The sequence below is a fragment of the Scylla paramamosain genome, chromosome 28, assembly GCF_035594125.1.
Source record: "Scylla paramamosain isolate STU-SP2022 chromosome 28, ASM3559412v1, whole genome shotgun sequence".
NCBI lineage: Eukaryota > Metazoa > Arthropoda > Malacostraca > Decapoda > Portunidae > Scylla > Scylla paramamosain.
Genome location: NC_087178.1, coordinates 4,622,501 through 4,632,500, shown reverse-complemented (window position 1 = coordinate 4,632,500; position 10,000 = coordinate 4,622,501). Strand labels below are relative to the sequence as shown.

At 50.3% G+C, this 10,000-nt stretch overlaps 1 protein-coding gene across 15 annotated transcripts in view; it reads left to right on the top strand.

Moving 5' to 3' along the window:
• Positions 1-10,000, top strand: part of LOC135114746 (transcriptional activator protein Pur-beta-like) — a 113,958-nt gene that overhangs the window by 67,754 nt on the left and 36,204 nt on the right. For 3 of the 15 annotated variants that reach the window (XM_064030744.1, XM_064030745.1, XM_064030747.1), the window contains exon 2: positions 1,621-2,603. The exons of 7 other annotated variants lie outside the window; for them this stretch is intronic. In XM_064030744.1, the coding sequence (XP_063886814.1) occupies positions 2,267-2,603 (337 nt within the window). In that variant the 5' untranslated portion in view covers positions 1,621-2,266. Of the gene's footprint in view, positions 1-87; positions 116-798; positions 2,604-10,000 lie in introns of those variants that run through there. 5 more of the 15 variants (XM_064030743.1, XM_064030746.1, XM_064030748.1 and 2 more) reach the window with 5 other exon arrangements.

Genomic DNA, 10,000 nt, shown 5'->3' with positions numbered 1-10,000 from the left:
TGTGTGTGTGAGTGTGTGTGTTGGGAAGGGAGTTAAGGGGAGGGTGATGCACGATTCTCAGTCATTCCGTAAGTTGCTGTGGTGTGTGGTACTACTGCTCGCCTTTCTCCGCTGTGTTAGTTGTGGTAGTGATGTGGTAGTGGTGGTGGTGGTGGTGGTGGTCGTGGTCGTGAGAATCTATTGGTAGTGGTCGTCTTAAGTGGTGGTGGTGGTGGTGCTAGTGCAACTGTACACGTAATGATGGTGACTGTTGTGATGATGGTGATTTGATTCGTGGATTTTTGGTGACTTACACGCATCTCTGCAGGAAAAGGGTGATGCTTGTGACTTTATGGTGATTTAGTGGTGATTTTCCTTGTGATGAGTGGTGAATGAATGTGTGTGTGTGTGTGAGAGAGAGAGAGAGAGAGAGAGAGAGAGAGAGAGAGAGAGAGAGAGAGAGAGAGAGAGAGAGAGAGAGAGAGAGAGAGAGAGAGAGAGAGAGAAGGAAAGGAGCTCCAAAGACATCACCAGCAGCAATAACAGCAACAACAACTTCAGTGATCTTTGTCTGGGCTTTATTGGCGAAGTGTTACTCACCTATGACTCATTTTTATTCCCCCTTCGTCACCCTCAGCCGTCCTCATCCACCATCTCCCTCACCACTCCTCTCCCTTCTTTCCTCCCCCCTGCAGTAATCCCACACTCCCCCTGATCCCCTCCCTCATAATTTCCCCCATTTTTTTTCTCAATTGTCCATTAGTTTCATATTTTCTTAACCTCTCCCTCAGTTAATTTTTCTCTACTTATCATTATGGAAATTGATAACGTGAGTCATTCTGTACGAGCGAGTGAGTCAGTGAGTGAGTGAGTGAGTGAGTGAGTGAGAGTAATGGGTGAAGGAGTAAAGAAGCAGGGCGGTGAGCGAGCGAGGGAATGAGTGGGTGGATGAGTGAGTGAGTGAGAGGCGGAACGTTGTCACGTGAGAAACGTTTGCTGGGTGGTTATTGATCAGGGGGAGGAGCGTGGCGGGCCGGGCGGAGGTGTTGCCGCAGGAACTATGGCGACACGGAGGAGGTGCTCTGTAGGCTGACCACCTTCCAGGTGTAGGCGGGGCGGTGGGAGGGCGTTGAGAGAGAGAGAGGAGAGGAGAGGAGAGTAGAGGAGAGAGTGAGTAAGGTTGATGGCACCCTGGCGACGGAGCCGCGTGCCGCCCTCACTGACTCACGCTCTCATTCACAGCTCCTCTCCCTCATCCCTGCCCGCTGACCTCCATCTCTCTCCTCCCCTCGCTCCTTCCCCTGCCCGCGCGAGGTGTTCCCCCTCCCCCTTCCCCGCGTGGCATGGTGTCTGGGAGGGGCTGCGCTGCTCACTGCCAACAAGTGGGTGACGACCTTGTGTGGGCGCCGCGGCGTGCCTGGGGTGTGAGGTGTTCAGGTTGACCCTCACCCCCACTCCCTCAACCTTCTTTCGCCCACGCACGCCGCCCCGCCGCCCACCGCCGGAAGCCTGGGATGCCTTGCGTGCCCCGTGGGTGGAGCGTTGAGGGCGGCGCGGGCAGGGTGCCAGCCAGCGTGGATGGCACCCGGCTGGTGACAGTAAACAACGCCAGTACTCCCTCAGTGTGTTCCTTTGCAGCAGACTGTAGCTGGAGGGCAGGTACTGGTCACCTGCCGTTAATGAGGGAGGCGGCGGCTAGTCCCGCGTGTAGTGTAGGAGTGAGGACGAGCAGCCACCACCCGGACCCGCTCAGGCGCGGCTAGCGGAGAGTGCAAGACTGAAGCCGCCCCCCGCCACCTGTGCCGCTGCTTCCCGCCCCAGCGGGCAATGCAGGACGTGCGCGATCCCCTCGCCCAGGGGCCCCCGCCTACCGTGGGCGGGGGTGCCGGGCCGCCGCCGCCTGCTGGGCAGGAGGACGCCCCCTTTGAAGACGGAACCCCAGTCTTCGGAAGAGGAGTCGTCCTCTTCGTCGTCCCCGATAAGAGACAAGCCGCAGCAACAGGCGCCCTCAGTTTCGAGCGGCAAGCCGCAGGCCGGGCCATCTGGGCACCAAGAGGCCGTGCCCGAGGGCGCCGCGTCCCCGGCCCCGTCCACGCTCCACAAGGTGGAGCAGCCTGTGCACTACAATGGGGCGAGCAGTCGGGGAGTGTCCCCCAGGGAGCCGACGCCTCGCCCCGCCCATCACCACCATCACCACCACCACAACCCGGGCTCCCCGCCAGCACCCCATCATCGCCCCTCCCTCAGGGTGCCTCCCCCGCCTGTACAGGTGCCTGGCCCGCGCCCCATGATGCCGGGCATGGTGAGGCAGGCCGTGCCGCAGGTCCAGCCGCCGCACATGATGCCGCCCCTCATCATGGTGCCGCCCCCCGGCCAGCAGCCCAGGCCCCAGATGATGCCCCCTCCTGCCCCGCTGCCGCCCCCGCCGCCTCACTATCAGGATCCGCCTGCCCCGCTGCCCCCCAGGGAGGGAGCTCCACAGTATTCACGGCAAGAGTCCGCGGAGGACGTCCCCGAGGGAGCTGCTGCCCCGTACCCTCCTCAGGCGCGCCCTCCGCGCCGCCACACTGGCACCTTGAGGATATCAAAGTGGGTCAACCCAATCCCTCCTGACCCAGACGACGGTGAGTAGTGCGGCGACACACACACACACACACACACACACACACACACACACACACACACACACACACACACACACACACACACACACACACACACACACACACAGAGCAAAGGAAAGATCTCCCCAACAAAATAATGGTTTTCACTTTCAGAAAACATTCACTGTTGGAAGAGAGAGAGAGAGAGAGAGAGAGAGAGAGAGAGAGAGAGAGAGAGAGAGAGAGAGAGAGAGAGAGAGAGAGAGAGAGAGAGAGAGAGAGAGAGAGAGGTGAATGCGCGCGCTTGAAGTAAGAGGTGCGTGAGAGCAGTGTGTGGGCGGGGTGTGGGTGGCGTGAGGGAGAGGCGTGGGTGGATGCTGGAGGTGCGGGAGTCCTGCGTGTGGCACCTCAGCGCCGTGGCTCTCTCGGGGACGGGATGAGGCAGGCGGTGATCTGGCGGGCGGGGAAGGGCGGGCCGTGGGCGTTGTGCATGGGCGTGGCGGTGCTTGGCGTGCTGCTGAGGGGCGGGATGGTGGCGGCGGCCTGACCTTACCTGACATTTGGTTTTTTAGGTATTGATTTAAAGACAGGTGAAGTGACCAGGGAAGGTGAGCAGCAAGGTGTGTGTGTGAGTGAGTGAGTGAATGAATGAATGAATGAGTCTGCCATCGCATTATGAAGAGAGACAGTTGGAGGAGAGGAACGTACGTCTGTGTGTCCGTGTGTGTTGAAGGGATACAGATCCTACTACAGGCGCATTAGACGCCAGCCTTTCATCACAGTGCCCTTCCTTCACTCATATCTTGCCAATATATCCCCATTATCTCCTTTCCTCACTTTACACATCTCAGTTCCCCTCACCTTCCATCATGACTTCTAGACAGACAGACAGACAGACAGACAGATAGATAGGCAGGTAATCTTTAGCCTCTCCTCCCTCACTGTCACCCCTTCCCTCACCTCACACCCCAATCAACATTTTTAAACTCACACTCATCATACCATACCCTCACCCCTTCACCCCCCTCACCCCCTCACCCCCTCACCCCTTCGCTACCAGAAACATTCCCCATCCTTCCTGTATCCCTCTTACTCCCACTGTCACCCAGTCTTACACCTGTCCACCTCACAGTCACCCCTTCACCCCATCTGTCATGACCACCTGGACGCTTCCACAACGCCACTACACCGCCACCACCACCACCACCATCACTTCGTTAACAGTTCCATATACTTACCGTTACGTAACTTAACCGTGTGTGTGTGTGTGTGTGTGTGTGTGTGTGTGTGTGTGTGTGTGTGTGTGTGTGTGTGTGTGTGTGTGTGTGTGTAAAAATAGAAGTTGTTGAATGGCCATTAGTGTCAGTTATTCCGTTAGTTTTGCTGGTTTGTAGAAGCTGAACAAAATAACTAAGCAGGATTTAGTGTGTGTGTGTGTGTGTGTGTGTGTGTGTGTGTGTGTGTGTGTGTGTGTGTGTGTGTGTGTGTGTGTGTGTGTGTGTGCCCGCTATACAATCGTAAGAGCCACTAACAAGTTACAGTGCGTTACTTTATATGCTATCACCACATCTCTCTCTCTCTCTCTCTCTCTCTCTCTCTCTCTCTCTCTCTCTCTCTCTCTCTCTCTCTCTCTCTCTCTCTCTCTCTCTCTCTCTCTCTCTCTCCCGAGTCGCGCCGTCGCTGTGAGGTAGCTCCTGTTCCGTCGATATTTCTCTCTCTCTCTCTCTCTCTCTCTCTCTCTCTCTCTCTCTCTCTCTCTCTCTCTCTCTCTCTCTCTCTCTCTCTCTCTCTCTCTCTCTTTCGGCGTGGGAGGAGGGTTGGGGAGAGTAGGGGGTTCTTGGGGGATGAAAGTGAGAGTATTACTCCCCCCTCCCCCATCTTTGCGTCTCCCCTCCTCCCCCCTCGTCCCTCCTTCCCCTCTCTCTCATCTTTCCCCTCCCTCTCTTCCCCTCTTCCTTTCCTCATCAGCGTCTCACTCCCTTTCGTTAACTCTCTCTCTCTCTCTCTCTCTCTCTCTCTCTCTCTCTCTCTCTCTCTCTCTCTCTCTCTCTCTCTCTCTCTCTCTCTCTCTCTCTCTCTCTCTCTCTCTCTCTCTAGAGGGGAACGCGTCTAGTCTCAGTCTAGACGCACTTTCCCCCTCTCCCTTCCTACTCTCTCCCCCCCTACTCTCTCCCCCCATCCCCACCTTATTCTCTCCCCTACTCCCTCTCTCTCTCTCTCTCCCCCCCTCCCGTCTCTGTCTCCTCTTCCTCATTCTTAGAGTAAATTTTTACGTCTGTACAGTACGAACGCCTCCTCTCTCTCTCTCTCTCTCTCTCTCTCTCTCTCTCTCTCTCTCTCTCTCTCTCTCTCTCTCTCTCTCTCTCTCTCTCTCTCTCTCTCTCTCTCTCTCTCTCTCTCTCTCTCTCTCTCTCTCATTCTGCTGTGTCATTGAGGTATGTTATACAAGTAAGTATATCCTCCTCCTCCTCCTCCTCCTCCTCCTCCTCCTCCTCCTCCTCCTCCTCCTCCTCCTCCTCCTCCTCCTCCTCCTCCTCCTCTCGAAACTCCTGGAACCTCGCGAGCTGTTTTGTCTCTTTACTTGGAAGTACCTGCCTTGTTTAGCGGGCAAATCCTTGTTCCGGGGCGTGGGTGGGGGTGGAGAGGGTGGAGGGAGGGTGTGGATGTGTGGAGGACTGAAGGTGGTGAGTTTGAGGATGTGGATGAAGTTGGGAGAGAGAATGATTGTGGATTTTGGTGGATTCTGGGGATGTGGAGTTTGAGGATGTGGATGAAGTTGGGAGATAATGAATTTTGGTGGTGTGTGGATAGATGTTGGTGTATTAAGTGGAGTAAGTGGAGTAATCTTTTGTAATATAGTGATTGGTTGAACTGTCTATCTGTCTATCAATTTATCTATCTCTATTTATCTATCTATATCTATTTATTTATCTATCTGTGGTAGTGGAGTTCGGGTGTATGTTAGAGAGAGAGAGAGAGAGAGAGAGAGAGAGAGAGAGAGAGAGAGAGAGAGAGAGAGAGAGAGAGAAGGAAGATGAGATGAAGCAAAATGAGAGAAAAATTGAGACTACCATACCAGAAGAAGAAGAAGAAGAAGAAGAAGAAGAAGAAGAAGGGGCATGGTAGAGAGAGTGAGAGGAGTGAGAGAGTGAGAGTGACAGGGGAGAGTCCATTGCCCTTAACGTTGGCTGTGCTACTCTGAGGAGGGAAACTGACCTCCTCCTCCTCCTCCTCCTCCTCCTCCTCCTCCTCCTCCTCCTCCGTCTGTCTAATTTTGGGCGTCGACGGAAAACAGTGAGGACGAAGTAAAAATATATGCCCTCCGTCTACTGCCCTTGTGTGTGTGTGTGTGTGTGTGTGTGTGTGTGTGTGTGTGTGTGTGTGTGTGTTGGGGATGGAGGTGTAAGGGGGAGGCGGTTGGTGTCTTGTTTGGGGACGCTATGCTCTCTCTCTCTCTCTCTCTCTCTCTCTCTCTCTCTCTCTCTCTCTCTCTCTCTCTCTCTCTCTCTCTCTCTCTCTCTCTCTCTCTCTCTCTCTCTCTCTCTCTCCGGAAAGTTTGATTTGTTTTGTTTGTTTTTGTTTGCTTTTTGTTTCACTCGAAAAAAGTTTTGGAAATGTGCATTTGTAGGTCAGAATATCATTAGTTATTTGGTTAGGTAGGACACACACACACACACACATACACACACACACACACACAGAATCGTGAATCAGTCATTTTCTTAATATTCTCTCTCTCTCTCTCTCTCTCTCTCTCTCTCTCTCTCTCTCTCTCTCTCTCTCTCTCTCTCTCTCATCCACTTTACACAAAAAAACAAAATTAAAAAAAGATGTATGATAAGGAAGCAGTTACAAATACAACTGCTTAATAACAATAACAACAAAAAAAGAAAAAATAATCGTAAACAACATCAACTAACACCATACTATACTTAACACACATTCTCAACAAACTGAGAATTAATTGAGTTACCGCTGGCATGGGATACATTCTCTAGTCACGACACGCATCAGAGAAAACGGAGCTATGAGGGAGTAACTGAAGGAAGGGGGGAGGGGGAAGGGGAAGAAACAGACAATACTTAACTCTTACATAACACGAGTGAGTGGAGAGGAAGTGGTGTCATTACGGCGTCAGGAACGGTGACTTGGCTTATGTGGTGATCCGGGTTGGCTGAATTCGATCTCGTTTCTTCTTCCACCTACCTTTTTTTTTTTTTTTCTTTGTTTTCTTGTTGTCTTTTTTTTTTCCTCGTTTTTCAGTAAATTTTCCTCGTGATTTCGTGTGTTGTTTTTTTTGTGGATTTTTTTTTTCTTGTGTTCATTGTTCCTTTCTCAGCTATCGTTTCTATGTTTATTTTTGTAAAGTTTCCGTTTGGAGGTGTTGAAAGGTAAAGCTTGCATTGAATCCAGATGAGGGAACTAGTTAATTAGAAATATTACAGGTGAGGAAAGAAATTAATTATTAACTAGCACAGGTGAAGGAAAAAAATAGTTATAACTAGTACAGGTGAGAGAAGAAATTGATTGTAACTGGCACAGGTGAGGGAAGAAAACTTAATATAACCATGAAGGCAGTGAAATGAAATCTAGATCAGTACAGGTGACAATACTAAAAAAAAAAGTAAAATAAAATAAAACAAAACAAGCACAGGTGAGAGAGAGAGAGAGAGAGAGAGAGAGAGAGAGAGAGAGAGAGAGAGAGAGAGAGAGAGAGAGAGAGAGAGAGAGAGGCATTGAATTCACAGGTGGATATATGAGCGTGTGTACCCCGGGGCTCACCTTGATAGCACAGGTAATGGGGTGTGTTTTTGTACCTGTAGGGTCCACATAGGTGGGTGTTGGTGTCCCTCGTGCCCTCTCACCCCTCACCTCTCACCCCTCACCCTTGTATACCCTACTTCCTGCTCACTGCCACCCTAACCCCCTCGTAGTTACTCTTTCACTTTTTATCACATTGTATCTTGTCCTTTTTTATTCCTCTTGTATTTATTTATATGCTTTTATTTATTATCTCTTGTTTTTTTCCCTTTATTCATTTTTTTCTCTCCCTTTTTATTCGTAATTCCTGTTATCCTTCTCATTCCTCTTTTCACGTGGTCCTCTTCTTCCTTTTCTTGTTCTCTTTCTTCCTATGTTTCCTTCATTTATTGCCTTCTCATTTTTCCCTCCTTTCTCTTTTTTTTTCTCCTCATTCTATTCGTAATGATTCTTTTTCTTTTTTTCACTAGGTCCTTTTCTTTTTTTCTTTTTCCTATCTAAAATTTCCTTCTCTTTCTCTTTCCTCCTCTTAGTAAGTCATCTTTTTCCTTTCCTTATCAGTAAATTCCTTCTCTTGCTCTTTTTCCTCCTCTTTCCTCCTTTAGTAATCCCTTTTCCTCCTTTTCCTTTCCTCCTACCTCCAGTTTCGCTCTTCCGCATTTCTTCAGTAACCACAATTTTCCCCCTTCTCATATCTTTATTTCCCTTCTTTTCCTCCTTCCTTCCTTCAGTGGACCTTTTCTTTTTCCTATTTGTACCTCTCTTCTCTCCCTCATTTTTCTTCAATAGAACCTTTCCTTCTTATCTGCCATGCCATTCTCTCTCTCATTCCTCCCTTCATTTGACCTTCCTTCTCTTCTTATTGCTGTCATCTTTCTTTCACGCTTCTATACTCCGTTCCCTTCGTCAGTAGCTTGCAGACTCCCCTCTCCTTCCTCCAGGCATTCCCACAGACATGCCTGTGACTTCTTCATTAGCCATACGTTAAAAGTACCCCCAAAGACGCTAAAGATCTAACTTGACGTGGCTTGACCTAACGTAGCTTATCTCTCCTTCAGTAGTCGTCCCTTATCTAACTATTGTACCCTTTAAAGTACCTCAAAGACTCCTTCCCTTCGTCAGTAGTGTAGAACCTAACGTAACCGAACCTAACTTAACCTAACCTAACCTCTCCTTTAGTAGTTATCCTTCCTCTTGTTTCCTTAAAAGTACTCCAAGGACTTCTTCTGCCCTTCGTCAGTAGTATAAGATCTAAACTTCACTAGTAGTTTAAGATCTAACCTAACTTAACTTAGCCTAATTTCTCCTTCAGTAGCCGTCCTTCGTCTCCCTCTCGCATCTTACAGCATCTCAAAGACTCCTTTATCCCTCTGTCAGTAGTACAGAATCTAACTTAACCTAACTTAGCCTAGCCTAACCACTCCTTCAGTAGCAGTCTTCGTCTTCCTCTTGTGCCTTTAAAAGTACACTAAAGACTCCTCCAGGCCTTCGTCAGTAGTGTAGGATCCCTCCCTTACTCCTGCCTACTCCCCCTTCTTCAGGAACCCCGAATATCTATCCTTCACGTCCTTCATTTAAAACCAGGTCGTGTCTTGCTACAGCGCCTCCAGATCTCGATAAAGTCCTTACCTCTTTCTTCTGTTGCCTTTAGTCGTAGTCCTTTCAGAAGCCACTAGGAAGACCCCAATAGCCAGGAAGACCCCAGTAGCCAAAAAGATCCAAAAGACCCAGGAAGACCCCAATAGCCCCAGGAAGACCCGAATAGCCAGGAAGACCCAGTAGCCAGAAAGACCCAAAAGCCGCAGGAAGACCCCAATAATCCACAGAAAGACCCCAGTATCCTCCAGAAAGACAATAATAGCCAGGAAGATCCAAAAGCCCCAGGAAGATCCCAATAACCCACAGAAAGACCCCAGTATCCTCCAGAAAGACCCCAATAGCCAGGAAGACCCAATAACTAGGAAGACCCCAATGGTCAGAAAGACCCCAGTACCCCCCAGGAAGACCCCGATAATCAGAAAAAACTCAAAAGCTCCAGGAAGACCCCAATAGTCCCCAGGAAGACCCCAATAGCCAGGAAGACCCAATAACCAGGAAGACCCCAAGAGGCAGGAATATCCCAATAGCCCCAGGAAGACCCCAATACACAGGAATACTCTAATAGACCTCAGGAAGACCCCAGTATCCCCAAGAAAGACCCCAATAGCCAGGAAGACCCCAATAACCAGAAAGACCCAACAGCCCCAAGAAGATCCAATAGCCAAAGAAGACCCAGTAGCCCACAAAAAGACCCCAGTAGCCCCCAGAAAGACCCTCATCCCACAGTCCTCAGTGTCAAGGACTGAAGAAGTAGCAGCAGAAGAGTTCCCATAATAGCAACATAGGGAATGCTGGCCCGGCGTACCTTCTCTCTCTCTCTCTCTCTCTCTCTCTCTCTCTCTCTCTCTCTCTCTCTCTCTCTCTCTCTCTCTCTCTCTCTCTCTCTCTCTCTCTCTCTCTCTCTCTCTCTCTCTCTCTTTCTGGTCAGTACCGTGAATTGTGATTCTTTCTTGTGTGTGTGTGTGTGTGTGTGTGTGTGTGTGTGTGTGTGTGTGTGTGTGTGTGTGTGTGTGTGTGTGTGTGTGTGTGTGTGTGTGTGTGACCCCTCTAGGAATGTG